Source organism: Somniosus microcephalus, chromosome 13, assembly GCF_052327205.1.
Source record: "Somniosus microcephalus isolate GS21.2 chromosome 13, FLI_Smic_1.0, whole genome shotgun sequence".
Classification (NCBI taxonomy): Eukaryota; Metazoa; Chordata; class Chondrichthyes; order Squaliformes; family Somniosidae; genus Somniosus; species Somniosus microcephalus.
In genome coordinates this window covers 166,298,025-166,315,953 of record NC_140999.1, presented here as the reverse complement: position 1 = coordinate 166,315,953, position 17,929 = coordinate 166,298,025, and the positions used below count along the sequence as shown (strand labels likewise).

General features: G+C 44.9%; 1 protein-coding gene across 1 annotated transcript in view; it reads right to left on the bottom strand.

The window, feature by feature from the left end:
- Nucleotides 1-17,929, bottom strand: part of LOC147108756 (DNA (cytosine-5)-methyltransferase 3A-like) — a 289,893-nt gene that overhangs the window by 81,205 nt on the left and 190,759 nt on the right. Inside the window, exons 12-13 of the mRNA XM_086005535.1 lie at nt 17,593-17,672; nt 466-578 (exon numbers count right to left, since the gene is read on the bottom strand). Of these exons, the coding sequence (XP_085861661.1) occupies nt 466-578; nt 17,593-17,672 (193 nt within the window). The remainder of the gene's footprint in view (nt 1-465; nt 579-17,592; nt 17,673-17,929) is intronic.

Sequence of the window (17,929 nt, the reverse complement as noted above, 5' to 3'; positions counted from 1 at the left end):
CTTAGGGCCTGTGTTTAAAAAGAAAGCAAGCTGTATATTTATTGTTTTCTTATATCAAGGAGTGTAGGAAAATAGATATTCTCACTGAATTAAACTGAATAGTATTCATTCATATGTTTTATATAAATATAACCAGTTATTGGTAGGAAACCTGTGTAACACCTTGGTAGAGTGCCTATTAAGTCTGCCTTCTGTAAAGAGAGGAGAATTTATGTGGCTGCATGGGATGTATTTCAGTAGCCCTTGTGCTGGCTAAAGGGGTCTTTGTTACGATCGTGCTATCATTTTAACTAGGTACTGGGCAGAAAAAAAGGTGCACTCCAAATTGTAGGGGCCATGTAAACTATTTACCAAAGTGGCCAGTGTTACTGAACCTAAGGAAATATCTAGTATAAAAACCCCTCAAATTGTGATACTGCCGATATTTTATAAACCACAACTTCAGCATTCATACAGCCACCATACCTGCAGCAGTTTGCATTCCCACACAGCAACACCTCTCGCCCACCACAGCACACAGTACAGTATGATTGGTAGCCATCATCATCATACATATACGATGTCTCCAGGTAGATATCCTGCAACGCACCAATAAATTATTACTTCACAAAGGATTACACACACAAAATGATGACTACTTTAATGGGTCAGTGTAGGGTTTGAAATTGACAACTGTAATTATCTGTGCTCAAAAACATATTTAACCAATGTAAAGTACATTTATAGCTTTTAATTAATGGATAAAGGGACTGATAATATGGCCTGTGTGCCAGAGAAGCTGTGTCTATCTGGATATTGGACAAGCAGTCTGACAACACAGGCAGTGGATGGATCGAGAGAGCGAGAGCTGGGTGTCATCAACAAACATGTGGAAGCTGACCCCTTGTCTGCGGCTGATGTTGCCAAGGGGCACCATGTAGATGAGGAAGAGGAGGGTGCCAAGGACAGATACCACATGGCACAGGATGTGCAAATCATGGGACTGAGCTGCCCTACCATGCCACTGTTTACCAGACTATGGAGGTAATTTAACAGAAATAAACGTAAAACTTAACAAGAAACACTCAAGAGCTACCACCAATCAGCAGTTCCCGCTATTTGAAAGGCTATGATCTACTTAGCAGAAATTTACTCAAACAGAACCAAAAAAAACTTACCACAAATACTCACCTCTCAGCTCCCTTGTGCTAGCGACACCTTTGAATTCTGAGGTCACTCCATCGTTGTGTCGCTTGCCGACAGTCTCCCTCGCAGGTAGTCCACTCACTCAGACTGCCAGGCCTCTGCTCCGCGCTGCTTTTATCCCCGATCTCCGACTCCATTCCTCCCGCAGGTCCGCTCACTCAGGAGTCTGTGTGGTCGGCTGCCAGGCCGTTCCCACGATCGGGGTGGTGGTGGAGGGGGGTGGTGTCATAGGCGCAAGAGAGGCCTATTACTTGTGTGGCCTGGAAGAACATGCCTGCTCCTCTTAGTCCCACAAGGAAATTTGAAAAATACTTGAAACTTATACTTTTTCGGCCACTTCTGCCCCCATCCAGTTCTGCGCTGGATTGGCCTGGTGGGAAGCTAACTGCGGTTTCCCCACTCAGACCTCCTAGTAAAAATTGTAGTTGGGTCCCAATGTCGTCATTGTATATGCTAAAAGGGACCCCGCTGGCTTTGGGCAGGTAAGCGACCTGGGGATTTTACCTACCCACCTGCCTGGTTTCTGCTGGGTGGGTAACAATGCAAGAAAACTTTGAAGGTATAAGTCAGAATTATGTTATATATGTGGAGCAACAGTGATAGGGGATTCATTGTTTAGGGGATCAGATAGGCATTTCTGTGGATGCAGACGTGACTCCAGATTGGTATGTTGCCTCCCTGGTGCCAGGGTCAAGGATGTCACTGAGCGGCTGCAGGACATTCTAAGGGGGGAGGGTGAACAGCCAGAGGCCATTGTCCATATCAGTACCAATGACATAGGCAGAAAGAGGGATGAGGTCCTGCAGGCAGACTATAAGGAGCTAGGAAAGAGATTAAAAAGCAGGACCTCAAAGGTAGTAAATCCCAGTGCCACGTGCTAGTGAGTACAGGAATAGGAGAATAGAATAGATGAATGTGTGACTGGAGAGATGGTGCAGGAAGGAGGGCTTTAGATTCCTGAGGCATTGGGACCATTTCTGGGGAAGGTGGGACCTGTACAAGCCGGACGGGTTACACCTCAACAGAGCCGGGACCAATATTCTCGCGGGGAGGTTTGCTGGTGCTGTTGGGGAGGGTTTAAACTAGCTTGGCAGGGTGATGGGCACCAACATATAGGAGTAGAAAAGAGGAATAAGGTGCATAAAAGAGTGAGTGTGTTGGATAGTACTAGAAAAGAAAGTAGTACTAGAGGCGGATATTAGATAGGAGCAGACTAAGAAAGACTACGAAAAATTCAAAAATGGGTTTAGAATGCATGTACGTAAACACACAAAGTGTGGTGAATAAGGTTGGTGAGCTGCAAGCACAATTAGCCGTGTGGCAACATGATGTTGTGACAATAACAGAAACATGCCTTAAAAACGGTGAGGACTAGGTACTTAATATTCAAGAGTACAAGGTGTTCAGAAAAGATAGGGAAGGAAAAAAGGGAGTGGGGTGGCAGTTCTGATTAAGGAAGACATTGTAGTGTTGGAAAGGGAGGATGTTCTTGAGGGGACAAGGACAGAATCCATTTGGTTAGAGTTGAGGAGCAAAAAGGGTATGATCACGCTGCTGTGGGTATTCTACAGGCCTCCAAATAGTGAGAGGGAGGTAGAGGAGCAAATCTGCAGGGAAATCAGAGATATGCAAGAGCTATAGAGTGGTGATATTGGGGAACTTTAATTACCCAAATATCATTTGCGATAATGCTAGGGTAAAGGGAAAGGAATTTCTGAAATGTGTTCAGCAGAATTTCCTTGACCAGCATGTTCTTGGGCCAACTAGGAAGGAGGCAGTGCTGGATCTGGTGCTGGGGAATGAGGTGGGCCAGGTCGGCCAAGTGTCTGTGGGAGAACACTTGGGTACAAGTGATCATCGTATCATAAGATTTAGATTAGCAATGGAGAGGAGCAAGGAACAATCTAGAGTGGAACTTCTAAACTGGAATAGGGCTAACTTCAATGGGATGTGAAAGGATTTAACCAGAGTAAAATGGAACCAAAGGCTGACAGGAAAAAGTGTAATGGAACAATGGGTAATCTTTTAGGAGGAGATGCTCCAAGTACAGGCTAGGTACATTCCAACAAGAGGGAAGATAAGAGAACCAAAACAGGGGCTCCTTGGATGATGAGGGAGATAGAGAAGATGATGAAACAAAAAAAGAGGGTGTAGAATGAATGTCAGATGAAGTCTAAGAGCGTTAAAAAAACAAGCCTGAAGGCCTTGTGTCTTAATGCGAGGAGCATTTGTAATAAGGTGGATGAATTAGCTGCACAGATAAGAGGTAAACGAATATGATTTGATTGGGATTACGGAAACATGGCTCCAGGATGGCCAAGGCTGGGAACTCAACATCCAGGAGTATTCAATATTCAGGAAAGATAGACAAAAAGGAAAGGGAGGTGGGGTAGCATTGCTGGTTAAAGAAGGGATTAACACAATTGTAAGGAAGGATATTAGCTCTGATGATGTGGAATCTGTAAGGGTAGAACTGAGAAATACCAAGGGGCAGAAAACGTTAGTGGGAGTGGTATATAGACCTCCAAACAATAATGCGGAGGTTGGGGATGGCATTAAAAGGGAAATTAGAGAAGCAGGCAATAAGGGCACAGCAGTCATCATGGGTGACTTTAATCTACATATAGATTGGGCTAACCAAATTAGTAACAATACTGTGGAGGAGGAATTCCTGGAGTGTTTATGGGATGGTTTCCTGGACCAATATGTCGAGGAACCAACCAGAGAGCAGGCCATCTTAGACTGGGTATTATGTAACGAGAAAGGATTAATTAGCAATCTTGTTGTACAAGGCCCCTTGGGTCAGAGCGATCATAATATGATCAAATTCTTCATTAAGATGGAGAATGAAGTAGTTGACTCAGAGACTAGGGTCCTGAATTTAAATAATGGAAACTACGATAGTCTCAGGCGCGAGTTGGGTAGGATTGATTGGGGAATGTCACTCAAAGGGTTGACAGTGGATAGGCAATGGCAAACATTCAAAGACCGCATGGATGAACTACAGAATTTGTTCATCCCAGTTTGGCATAAAAATAAAACAAAAAAGGTGACTCAACCGTGGCTAACAAGGGAAATTAGGGATAGCATAAGATCTAAGGAGAGGGCATATAAATTGGCCAGAAAAAGCAGTAAACCTGAGGATTGGGAGCAGTTTAGGATTCAACAAAGGAGGACAAAGGGATTAATTAAGAAGGGGAACATTGAATATGAGAGTAAGCTTGCAGGGAACATAAAAACTGATTGTAAAAGCTTTTATAGATATGTGAAGAGAAAAAGATTGGTGAAGTCAAGCGTGGGTCCCTTGCAGTCAAAATCAGGGGAATTTATAATGGGGAACAAAGAAATGGCAGACAATTAAATACATATTTTGGTTCTGTCTTCACAAAGGAGGACACAAATAACCTCCCAAAGATGTCGGGGAACATAGGGTCTGATGAAAGGGAGGAACTGAAAGAAATCAGTATTTGTAAGGAAATGGTGTTAGGGAAATTGACGGGATTGAAGGCGGATAAATCCCCAGGGCCTGATAATCTACATCCTAGGGTACTTAAGGAAGTGGCCCTAGAAATAGTAGATGCATTGCTGATCATCTTCCAACTTGCGATGGAATCTGGAACAGTACCCATGGATTGGAGGGTAGCTAATGTTACCCCACTATTCAAAAAAGGTGGTAGAGAGAAAACAGGGAATTACAGACCGGTAAGCCTGACATCGGTGGTGGGGAAAATGCTAGAGTCCATTATAAAAGATGTAATAGCAGAGCACTTGGAAAACAGTGACGGGATCGGACAAAGTCAACATGGATTTACAAAAGGTAAATCATGCTTGACTAATCTACTGGAATTTTTTGAGGGTGTAACTGGTAAAATAGATAAGGGAGAACCAGTGGATGTGGTGTATTTGGACTTTCGGAAGGCTTTTGATAAGGTCCCGCATAAGAGATTAGCGTGTAAAGTTAAGGCACATGGGATTGGGGGCAAGGTATTGACTTGGATAGAGAACTGGTTGGCAGACAGAAAGCAAAGAGTTGGAATAAACGGGCCTTTTTCCGAGTGGCAGGTAGTGACTAGTGGGGTACCGCAGGGATCGGTCCTTGGACCCCAGCTATTCACAATATATATTAATGATCTAGACAAGGGAACTACATGTAATATCTCTAAATTTGCAGATGACACAAAGCTGGGTGGGCGTGTGTGCTGTGAGGAGGATGCCGAGAAACCCCAGGATGATTTGGACAGGTTGGGTGATTGGGCAAAAGCATGGCAGTTGCAATATAATGTGGATAAATGTGAGGTTATCCACTTTGGTGGCAAAAACAGGAAGGCAGATTATTATCTGAATGGCAATAGATTGGGAGAAGGAGAAGTGCAACGAGACCTGGGTGTCCTTGTGCACCAGTCGCTGAAGGTAAGCATGCAGGTGCAGCAGGCGGTTAAGAAGGCAAATGGTATGTTGGCCTTCGTAGCGAGCGGGTTTGAGTACAGGAACAAGGATGTCTTGCTGCAGTTGTACAGGGCCTTGGTGAGACCACATCTTGAGTATTGTGTTCAGTTTTGGTCGCCTTATCTGAGGAAGGATGTTCTTGTCATGGAAGGAGTTCAGCGAAGATTCACCAGGCTGATACCTGGGATCGCAGGAATGACGTATGAGGAGAGATTGGGTCGATTGGGCTTGTACTTGCTGGAGTTTAGATGAGAGGGGATCTAATTGAAACTAGATGCAGGAATGATGTTCCTGATGGTCGGGGAGTCCAGAACCAGGGGTCACAGTCTAAGGATAAGGGGTAGGCCATTTAGGACAGAAATGAGGAGGAATTTCTTCACCCAGAGAGTGGTGAACCTGTGGAATTCTCCACCACAGAAGGCAGTAGAAGCCAATTCAGTAAATATATTCAAGAAGGAGTTGGATATATTTCTTAAGGCTAAAGGGATCCAGGGGTATGGGGAGAAAGCAGGGACCGGGTACTGAAATTGGATGATCAGCCATGATCGCATTGAATGGCGGAGCAGGCTCGAAGGGCCAAATGGCCTACTCCTGCTCCTATCTTCTATGTTTCTATGTTTCTTCAAGGGAGAACCAGACCAAATACAATGAGTTGAGAGGGGAAGTGAAGATGAAAATAAGATTGGCAAAGAAAGAATATGAGAGTAGAATGGCGGGTAACATAAAAGGGAACCCAAAAATCATCTACCAACATGTAAACAGTAAGCGGGTAGTAAGAGGCGGGGTGGAGCCTATTTGGGACAAAGAAGGTGATATATGCTTAGAGGCGCAGGGCAAGGCTAGAATACTCAATGAGTACTTTGTATCGGTGTTTACTAAGGAGGTGGATGCTGACAAAATATCGGTAGAAGTGGAAAAGGTAGAAGCAATGGAAGGGGTGAAAATTGATAGACAGGATGTACTAGAAAGGCTGGGTATGCTTAGAGTGGATAAGTCGCCTGGTCCAGATGGCTTGCATCCCAGGTTGCGAAGGGAATTGAGGGAAGAGATAGCAGAAGGGCTTGCCATAATTTTCCAATCTTCTCTAGATGCGGGGGAGATGCCCGAGGGTTGGAAAGTGGCAAATGTGACACCATTGTTCAAGAAAGGGTGTAAGGGCAATTCTAGTAACTACAGGCCGGTCAGTTTAACATCAGTGGTGGGTAAAGTTTTAGAAACAATAATCAAGAAAAAAATTAACGGGCACTTGGACAAGTTCAAGCTAATTAAGGAGAGCCAACATGGATTTATAAAAGGCAGATTGTGTTTGACTAATCTAATTGAATTTTTTAATGAAGTAACAGGAAGGACTGATCAAGGAAATGCAATGGATGTTGTCTACGTGGATTTTCGGAAGGTGTTTGACAATGTACCACATAGAAGGCTGGTTAACAAAATTGGGGCTCATGGAATAGGTGGGTCAGTGACAGCTTGGGTAAGGAATTGGTTTAAGGACAGAAAACAGCGAGTTGTGGTAAATGACTGTTTTTCAGACTGGAGGATGGTAGACAGTGGTGTTCCCCAAGGGTCAGTGCTGGGGCCACTGCTTTTTTTGATATATATGTAAAAAATGACCTGGATATTGGAATACAGAGTAGAATTTCTAAATTTGCCAATGACTCCAAACTTGGGGGTGTGATAAACAGTGAGGATGATACCAATCGACTGCAACAGGACATAGCTAGCAGAATGGGCAGACAAGTGCCAGATGGAATTTAATACAGAGAAGTGTGAGGTGATGCATTTTGGCAGAAGGAACAGGGAGAGGCAATATACACTGAATGACACAGTTTTAAAGAGTGTGTAGGGACAGAGGGACCTGGGAGTTAATGTGCATAGGTCCCTAACGGTGGCGGGACTTACTGAGAGAGTGGTTAGCAAAGCATATGGGATCTTGGGCTTCATAAATAGAGGTATTGAGTACAAAAGTAGAGAGGTTATGCTGAACCTTTATAAAGCGCAGGTTAGGCCACAACTGGAGTATTGCGTCCAGTTCTGGTCACCACACTTAGGAAGGATGTGAAGGACCTTGAGAGGGTGCAGAGGAGATTTACCAGAGTGGTTCCGGGGATCTTAGCTACAAGGACAAGTTGGAGAAGCTAGATTTGTTTTCATTAGAGCAGAGGTTGAGGGGTGATTTGATAGAGGTGTACAAGATTTTGATAGGTTTGGATAGGCTAGATGGGGAAAGGCTGTTCCCACTAGTTGATGGTACAAGGACTAGGGGATACGGATTTAAGGTTTTGGGCAAGAGATACAGGGGGATGCGAGGAAAAACTTTTTTATGCAGCGAGTGGTGAGGACCTGGAACTCGCTGCCGACAGAAGTGGTGGAAGTGGAGACACTCAATGTTTTCAAGGATAAGCACTTGAGGGAAATAAATTTGCAGGGCTACGGGGATAGAGAGGAGGAATGGGACTGATTGGATTGCTCTACTGAGAGCTGACATGGACTCGATGGGCCGAATGGCCTCCTTCTGTGCCATTATGACTCTATGGCCACGATTTTGCCGGCGCTCAGAGGGAGGGTTTGGAGGAGGGTTAACGGTTACATTTGATTTGATTGACGGCGGGTTCCAAATCTGCCGTCAACCCACCTCCAAACAGTTTTCCCAAGTGTCGGGTGCCCGATTTGCTAATGGACCTGACACCTAGCGGGGGGAAGCGGATTAAAGGCAATTACCTGCCTATTAAAAGGTACTTGTCAGTAGTTTTCAGCCTGATTTTGGATTTTCCCGCTTCTGGTTCAGGTTTCCCGACGTCTGGACATCGCGCCAGGTAAGTGTGGCGTGTTGTGAGTCTGGTGTAATGTTTGTGGAATGATTACAGCTGCAGAAGTGGTGTGAAGGATCCAATGTTGCACATGGTGAGTTTCAGAGCAAAGAAAATGTTGGGTACTACATTTTTAAAACATTTACAGATTTCTGTAGCTTACAATTTTTTAAATCCAACTATATGTCATGTGCCACCTCATTGGGAGAACCTCTCTCACCAGTGACAGATCGCTTCTGTCACCTCACCTACAGCTGCCATCTATTCCAACATATGGAGGGAGTCATTGGAGAGCCTAGGTGCAAGAGGTCACCTTTGTGCAGTGCTTGTCAGTGTTTTCAGCACCTCAATGCTGTCAAACACTGAGAAATCAACAGTCAAAATAAAACTGTGCGTGGTCCCTTTAAGGAAACCGGCAGATGACACGTCATCAAATGACGTCATCAGACCTGCTTCCTGTTAAATGGCCGGCAAGCCCGCAGGGCGGGCTTAACAAGGTCAATCAAGGTAAAATCACGTCTGTGAAGCGGAGAAAGCTGGGGGCAGGACTGGAAGCGGGAAACCAGCTGTCCCGCACCCATCCCAACACTGATGACAAAATCGTGGCCTAGGACTTACTTGCTCGGCAATTGGCTTCCAGGCTGCATGAATTTGCACCGCTTCGAGTTGACTTACCACGTTTCAAAAGGAAGGGTCTACACCTGAATCGTTAACTTGTCAGTTCCCTCCACTAATGCTGACTGATGTGCTGTGTGTTTCCAGCATTTTGTGTTTTTGTTTCAGATTTCCAGCATCTGTAGTATTTAACTTTTTACTAGTAATTTGCAGGAGTTCAGAGCTAAATATAATCTTGGTCCAAATTCAAAGTGTTCAAGTTGAGCTAGTTAGTAATTAATAAAGGTTCAACGTTATTAACATGTAAGTTCATTATAAACTTTGAGTTCAAAACTAACACTAACTGCCTGCAGACCCTTATATTTTCTAAAATATTTGACAGCATTCACCTACTTTAAAAAAGAAAAGCAGATAAGCAAATTAGAAGTAAAATTATGCAAGTTAACAAAACGGTCAGTATTTTTGATAACTGAAAACAAAGGGTCCTATTTCCAACTGAATTTCAATGTCATGTGTGCCTTCTGATTTTGTCATATGTGCCCCATGCAAAGTTCTTGGGACTTATTTTCAAATGTGTACATTTCTAACAATTGAGAAAAAGAAACACTTTAATTTTTGTTCCCATCTCCTCCCTCATCCCCAATGTATTGTTTTCAAGCTTAGCTTTTTTTAAATTTTTCTGATCATTTAGCAGGTTATGACCAATGTTCTCGTTAAGCTACGTGGTCGTGCAGCGGTCTGAAGGTCCCGCGCAGGCCGCTCACCAGCTTTAATATTGGAAAAACCGCGCATGCACGAAAATTTGAATGGGCCGTGCAGCCAGTTAAAAGACCCACGCACCGAGAAAAAAGAGTGACCATTGGTTAGGACAGTGAATAGCTAACCCTGTATAGCCCAAAAACGTCCCAAGTTACATTGCTGATCTGTGATTTCAGCCAGGGAGGTGGTAAAGGAGCTACAGTTAGCCTCGGCATCTTGTGTTAGGGAAGGGAAAACTGATCAGGGTATCCTGTCCTGAATGCTAAGCAGCAACCCCTGCTGGAATTACACATGTAGTCAGGTACAGTTGTGATGCACCCCCACCCCCCTAACATATTAATAGCTTGCTACACTCACTATCTAGGCTCACACATGACGAATAGCCACTGGAGTGAAGAATTGGCGAGTGCTTGGTACCCACAGAACTGTACCCCTGAAAAGTGGCAACACCTCCTGCAGAGGAAAAGGAGTGGTGAGAAAGCTGGTGGAAAAAGGAGGAAGGAAAAAGATTTTTTGTTTCAGAAATCCTTTCTGACAATTGCCTACATTTAGCAACTGTTTAACCATAAGCCTCAAATACTGTACCATTGTGTCCTGTCACAGAATAGTAGTCTGCCAGTCTGGGGCCATGTCTCCCTACACAAGAGAGGGTCGTGGATAGCACGTTTAGCGAGTTGTTCACGCCTCAGGGTAGGGCTGCACAGGGGGTGACCATCAGGCGGAGCAACAGAGGCAGGCAGGAAGTGCAGGGAACCCCTGCGGACATCCCCCTTTCAAACAAGTATACCAAGTTGGATACTGTTGAGGGGGATGACTCACCAGGGGAAGGCAGCAGCAGCCAGCTTCCTGGCACCAGGGACGCTTCTGCTGCTCAGAAAGGGAGGAAAAGGAGTGGGAGAGCAATAGTGGTAGGGGATTCTATCGTAAGGGGAACAGATAGGCGTTTCTGTGGCCGCAAACGTGACTCCAGGATGGTTTGTTGCCTCCCTGGGGCCAGGGTCTGGGATGTCACTGAGCGGCTACAGGGCATTCTTAAGGGGGAGGGTGAGCAGGCAGAGGTCGTGGTCCACATTGGGACCAACGACATAGGAAGGAAGGGGGATGAGGTCCTGCATCAAGAATTTAGGGAGCTAGGTAACAGATTAAAGAGCAGGACCTCGAAGGTTGTAATCTCTGGATTACTCCCAGTGCCACGTGCTAGTAAGTATAGGAATGGGAGGATAGAGCAGATGAATGCGTGGCTAAAGAGTTGGTGTAGGGGGGAGGGTTTTACTTTCCTGGATCACTGGGCCTGCTTCTGGGAAAGGTGGGACTTGTACAAGTCGGACGGGTTGCACCTGAACCAGAGCGGGACAAATATCCTTGCTAGCACTGTTGGGGGGGGTTTAAACTAACTTGGCAGGGGGATGGGATACAGAGGGGAGCTGAAATAGGGGGTGATGTGCTGCCAATTATAGAGAAAAAAACAAGTCAGCTTGGTAGACAGGGCAAATATATAAGGGCAAGGCTGGATGGCATCTATTTTAATGCAAGGAGTCTTGCAAATAAGGTGGATGAACTGAAGGTGTTGATAAACACATGGGAGTATGATATTGTTACTATCACGGAGACATGGTTGAGGGAGGGGCAAGACTGGCAGCTCAATATTCCGGGGTACAGAATCTTCAGGCGAGACAGAGGGGGAGGTATAAGAGGAGGGGGTGTCGCAATATTAATTAAGGAGTCAATTACTGCAGTAAGGAGGGATGATATATTAGCAGGTTCCTCTAATGAGGCCATATGGGTGGAGCTTAAAAACAAAAAGGGGGCAAGCACTTTGCTGGGAGTGTACTATAGGCCTCCAAACAGTCAGGGGGAGATAGAGGAACAGATATGTAGGCAAATCTCAGAGAAATGTGCAAATAATAGGGTAATAATAATGGGGGATTTCAACTTCCCCAATATTAACTGGGATAGTCAGAGTGTGAAAGGCTCAGAGGGTGTAGAATTCTTAAAGTGCATCCAGGAGAGCTTTTTGAGCCAGCATGTAGAAAGTCCTACAAGAGAGGGGGCGGTACTGGACCTAATTCTAGGGAATGTGGCCGACCAAGTGGAAAAAGTGCTAGTAGGTGAGCACTTTGGTGATAGTGACCATAATATGGTAAGATTTAAGGTGGTCATGGAAAAGGACAGGGATGGGCCGGAAATAAAGGTTCTAAATTGGGGGAAGGCCGATTTTAATAGGATAAGGCAGGATCTGGCCAAAATGGACTGGGATCAGCTACTTGTAGGAAAATCCGCATCGGAGCAATGGGAGGCTTTCAGAAGGGAGATTGAGATCATACAATGGCAACATGTTCCCGTAAAGGTCAAGAGTGGCTCCAAAAACCACAGGGAACCTTGGATGTCAGGGGATATACGTGAATGGATTAGGAAAAAAAGGAGGGCTTTTGGTAGATACAAAGGCTAAAGACGGAGGAAGCCCTAGAGGAGTACAAAAAGTGCAGGGGGATACTTAAAAAAGAAATTAGGAGATCAAGGAGGGGCCATGAAATAACACTGGCGAGCAAAATAAAGGAAAATCCTAAGATGTTCTATAAGTATATTAAGAGTAAGAGGATAACTAGGGAAAAAATAGGGCCCATTAGGGACAAAAGTGGCAATCTGTGTGTGGAGCCGGAAGATGTAGGAGGGGTTCTAAATGAATTTTTTGCTCTGTTTTCACTATGGAGAAGGACGATGTAGACATAGAAATAGGGCGGGGGGACTGTGATATGCTCGAACATATTAACATCGAGAGGGAGGAGGTATTGGCGGTTTTAGCTGGCCTAAAAATGGATAAATCCCCAGGCCCGGATGAAATGTATCCCAGGCTGCTGTGTGAGGCAAAGGAAGAGATTGCGGGGGCTCTAACACATATATTCAGGACCTCTCTGGCCACAGGGGATGTGCCAGAGGACTGGAGAACCGCTAATGTAGTACCATTATTCAAGAAGGGTAGTAGGGAAAAACCAGGGAACTACAGGCCAGTGAGCCTAACATCAGTGGTAGGAAAATTATTGGAAAAAATTCTGAGGGACAAAATTTGTCTCCACTTGGAGAGGCAAGGATTAATCAGGAATAGTCAGCATGGCTTTGTCAAGGGAAGATCATGTCTGACTAATTTGATTGAATTTTTTGAGGGGGTGACTAGGTGTGTGGATGAGGGTAACGCAGTGGATGTGGTATACATGGATTTCAGTAAGGCCTTCGATAAAGTCCTGCACAGGAGACTGGTCAAGAAGGTAAGAGCCCATGGAATCCAGGGTGCCTTGGCACATTGGATACAAAACTGGCTTAGTGGCAGAAGGCAGAGGGTGATGGTCGAAGGTTGTTTTTGTGACTGGAAGCCTGTGGCCAGTGGGGTACCACAGGGATCGGTGCTGGGTCCCTTGCTGTTTGTGGTCTACATTAATGACTTGGATATGAATGTAAAAGGTATGATCAGTAAGTTCGCGGATGATACAAAAATTGGTAGGGTGGTAAATAGCGAGGAGGGTAGCCTCAGTCTGCAGGACGATATAGATGGGTTGGTCAGATGGAATTTAACCCGGAAAAGTGCGAGGTGATGCACTTTGGGGGGACTAACAAGGCAAGGGAATACACAATGAATGGAAAGACCCTAGGCAAGACGGAGGGTCAGAGGGATCTGGGTGTGCAAGTACACAGATCCCTGAAGGCGGCGGAACAGGTGAATAAGGTGGTAAAAAAGGCATATGGGATACTTATATTCAATGCCTCGGCTAATGAAGGCAAGAGCAAGGAGGTTATGATGGAGCTGTATAAAACACTGGTTAGGCCACAGCTGGAATACTGTGTGCAGTTCTGGTCGCCACACTACAGGAAGGATGTGATCGCGTTAGAGAGGGTGCAGAGGAGGTTCACCAGGATGTTACCAGGGCTGGAGTGCTTCAGCTATGAAGAGAGACTGGGCAGATTGGGTTTGTTTTCCTTGGAGCAGAGGAGGCTGAGGGGGGACATGATTGAGGTGTACAAAATTATGAGGGGCATAGATAGGATGGATGCTGAGGAGCTTTTTCCCTTAGTAGAGGGGTCAATAACTAGGGGGCATAGATTCAAGGTAAAGGGCGGGAGGTTTAGAGGGGATTTGAGAAAGAACTTTTTCACCCAGAGGGTGGTTGGAGTCTGGAACTCACTGCCTGAAAGGGTTGTGGAGGCAGAAACCCTCACAACATTTAAGAAGCATTTGGATGAGCACTTGAAATGCCATAGCATACAAGGCTACGGACCAAATGCTGGAATATGGGATTAGATTAGACAGGGCTTGATGGCCGGCGCGGACACGATGGGCCGAAGGGCCTCTATCCGTGCTGTATTACTCTATGACAATGACCCAGAATTTCCTGGAGAGGTGCGCCACTGTAATGGCTCGTGTTCGTCACAGGGCACTATTTGTGGCGCAAAAGTTCAAGATGGCTGAGAAATTTCAGCCATAATAATATACGCCATTTCATAATTTCCTGAGAGTTTTGTGTTGCTCCACTGTTTTCCTCACAGAAATAGTTGAACAGCTAATTATAATATCTCCACCCTCCATTAAAATCAATGGTGCGATCGAGTTTGCTGAATTTACACCAGTGATCGCCGCTTTGTGTCTTAATGCAAGGAGCATTCGGAACAAGGTGGATGAATTAGCTGCGCAAATAGAGGTAAACGAATATGATTTGATTGGGATTACAGAAACATGGCTCCAGGGTGGCCAAGGCTGGGAACTCAACATCCAGGGGTATTCAATATTTAGGAAGGATAGGCAAAAAAGAAAGGGAGGTGGGGTAGCATTGCTGGTTAAAGAGGGGATTAACACAATTGAAAGGAAGGATATTAACCCTGATGATGCGGAATCTGTATGGGTAGAACTGAGAAATATCAAGGGGCAGAAAACGTTAGTGGGAGTGGTATATAGACCTCCAAACAGTAATACGGAGGTTGGGGATGGCATTAAAAGGGAAATTAGAGAAGCATGCAGTAAGGGCACAGCAGTCATCATGGGTGACTTTAATTTACATATAGATTGGGCTAACCAAATTAGTAAAAATACTGTGGACGAGGAATTCCTAGAATGTTTACGGGATGGTTTTCTGGAACAATATGTCGAGGAACCAACCAGAGATCAGGCCATCTTAGACTAGGTATTATGTAATGAGAGAGGATTAATTAGCAATCTTGTTGTACGAGGCCCCTTGGGTCAGAGTGATCATAATATGATAGAATTCTTCATTAGGATGGAGAGTGAAGTAGTTGACTCGGAGACTAGGGTCCTGAATTTAAATAAAGGAAACTACGATGGTATGAGGCGCAAATTGGGTAGGATTGATTGGGGAATGTCACTCAAAGGGTTGACGGTGGATAGGCAATGGCAAACATTCAAAGACCGCATGGATGAACTACAGAAGTTGTTCATCCCAGTTTGGGATAAGAATAAAACAAAAAGGGTGACTCAACCGTGGCTAACAAGGGAAATTAGGGATAGCATAAGATCCAAGGAGAGGGCATATAAATTGGCCAGAAAAAGCGGTAACCCTGAGGATTGGGAGCAGTTTAGGATTCAACAAAGGAGGACAAAGGGATTAATTAAGAAGGGGAAAATAGAATATGAAAGTAAGCTTGCAGGGAACATAAAAACTGACTGTAAGAGCTTTTATAGATATGTGAAGAGAAAAAGATTATTGAAATCAAGTGTAGGTCCCTTGCAGTCAGAAGCAGGGGAAGTTATAATGGGGAACAAAGAAATGGCAGACCAATTAAATGCATATTTTGGTTCTGTCTTCACAAAGGAGGACACAAATAACCTCCCAGAGATGTTGGAGAACATAGGGTCTGATGAGAGGGAGGAACTGAAAGAAATCAGTATTTGTAGGGAAATGGTGTTAGGGAAATTGACGGGATTGAAGGCCGATAAATCCCCAGGGCCTGATAATCTACATCCTAGGGTACTTAAGGAGGTGGTCCTAGAAATAGTAGATGCATTGCTGATCATCTTCCAAAATTCGCTGGAATCTGGAACTGTACCCATGGATTGGAGGGTAGCTAATGTTACCCCACTATTCAAAAAGGGTGGTAGAGAGAAAGCGGGGAATTACAGACCGGTAAGCCTGACATCGGTAGTGGGGAAAATGCTAGAGTCCATTATAAAGGATGCAATAGCTGAGCACTTGGAAAACAGTGACAGGATCGGACAAAGTCAACATGGATTTACAAAAGGTAAATCGTGCTTGACTAATCTACTGGAATTTTTTGAGGATGTAACTGGGAAAATAGATAAGGGAGAACCAGTAGATGTGGTGTATTTGGACTTTCAAAAGTCTTTCGATAAGGTCCCGCAAAAGAGATTAGCATGTAAAGTTAAGGCACATGGGATTGGGGGTAAGGTATTGACTTGGATAGATAACTGGTTGGCGGACAGAAAGCAGAGAGTAGGAATTAACGGGTCTTTTTCCGAGTGGCAGGCAGTGACTAGTGGGGTACCGCAGGGATCGGTCCTTGGACCCCAGCTATTCATAATATACATTAATGATCTAGATAAGGGAACTAGATGTAATATCTCCAAGTTTGCAGACGACACAAAGCTGGGTGGGCGTGTGTGCTGCGAGGAGGATACCGAGAAACTCCAGGATGATCTGGACAGGTTGGGTGATTGGGCAGAGGCGTGGCAGATGCAATATAACGTGGATAAATGCGAGGTTATCCACTTTGGTGTCAAAAACAGAAAGGCAGACTATTATCTGAATGGCAATAGATTGGGAGAAGGGGAAGTGCAACGAGACCTGGGTGTCCTTGTGCACCAGTCGCTGAAGGTAAGCATGCAGGTGCAGGAGGCGGTGAAGAAGGCAAATGGTATGTTGGCCTTCATAGCGAAAGGGTTCGAGTACAGGAACAAGGATGTCCTGCTGCAGTTGTACAGGGCCTTGGTGAGACCACACCTTGAGTACTGTGTGCAGTTTTGGTCCCCTTATCGGAGGAAGGATGTTCTTGCCACGGAAGGAGTTCAGCGAAGATTCACAAGGTTGATCCCTGGGATGGCAGGAATGACGTATGAGGAGAGATTGGGTCGATTGGGCTAAAACTCGGATCTCATCGAAACTTATAAAATTCTGACAGGTCTGGACAAACTAGATGCAGGTAGAATGTTCCCGATGGTCGGAGAGTCCAGAACCAGGGGTCATAGTCTAAGGATAAGGGGTAGGCCATTTAGGACAGAGATGAGGAAGAATTTCTTCACCCAGAGAGTGGTGAACCTGTGGAATTCTCTACCACAGAAGGCGGTTGAGGCCAAGTCTTTAAATATATTCAAGAAGGAGTTAGATATATTTCTTAGAGCTAAAGGTATCAAGGGGTATGGGGAGAAGGCAGGTACGGGGTACTGAGTTTGGATGATCAGCCATGATCTCATTGAATGGCGGCGCAGGCTCGAGGGGCCGAATGGCCTGCTCCTATCTCCTATGTTTCTATGTGCAGACATTCCAAAAATATTTGAGATTATTCTAACCATAAGCTTCTCCCAGTGATAATGTTTAAAGTAAGTAATGTAATTAGCATTAGCAAATACTATTAGTTCAGGTTGATTTCAGAATGCAGAGTCTTGGAAACCAAAGGTTCTTTGGCTATTACCATTCTAAAGTGTAAAGAATATGTTAATTTTGAAACAATGCAAGCTAATGTTGTTGCAGTGCTAATGGCACTGGTGATTGGAATCTGTTGGGTATGGTTTGATGTTGGCATGCACGGATTACACACTCACCTTGCAAATAGGACACAGACCACCTTCAAACAGTGGATGGAAAGTGCCGACCCTTATGCTTCCACAGGCGAGACAAAATTCTAATGTAAAAAAGAAAGGATATGTATTGGAACAATGCATCACCAATACTCTCATATTATTTTTAACTAAAGGTTAATAAAGATCCTTTAATACAACAGACAGCAACTCTCATTGTCTCCAGGATGTCAACATTCCACTAAAAATTGGGGGAGGTCATTTTAATCTGACATGCCTGGCAGGAAACTGACCGGATCGGATTGACCTCCTGTTTTAGTCCCAACCACAGGAAACTTTGTGCTATCCGGCACCGACGGGA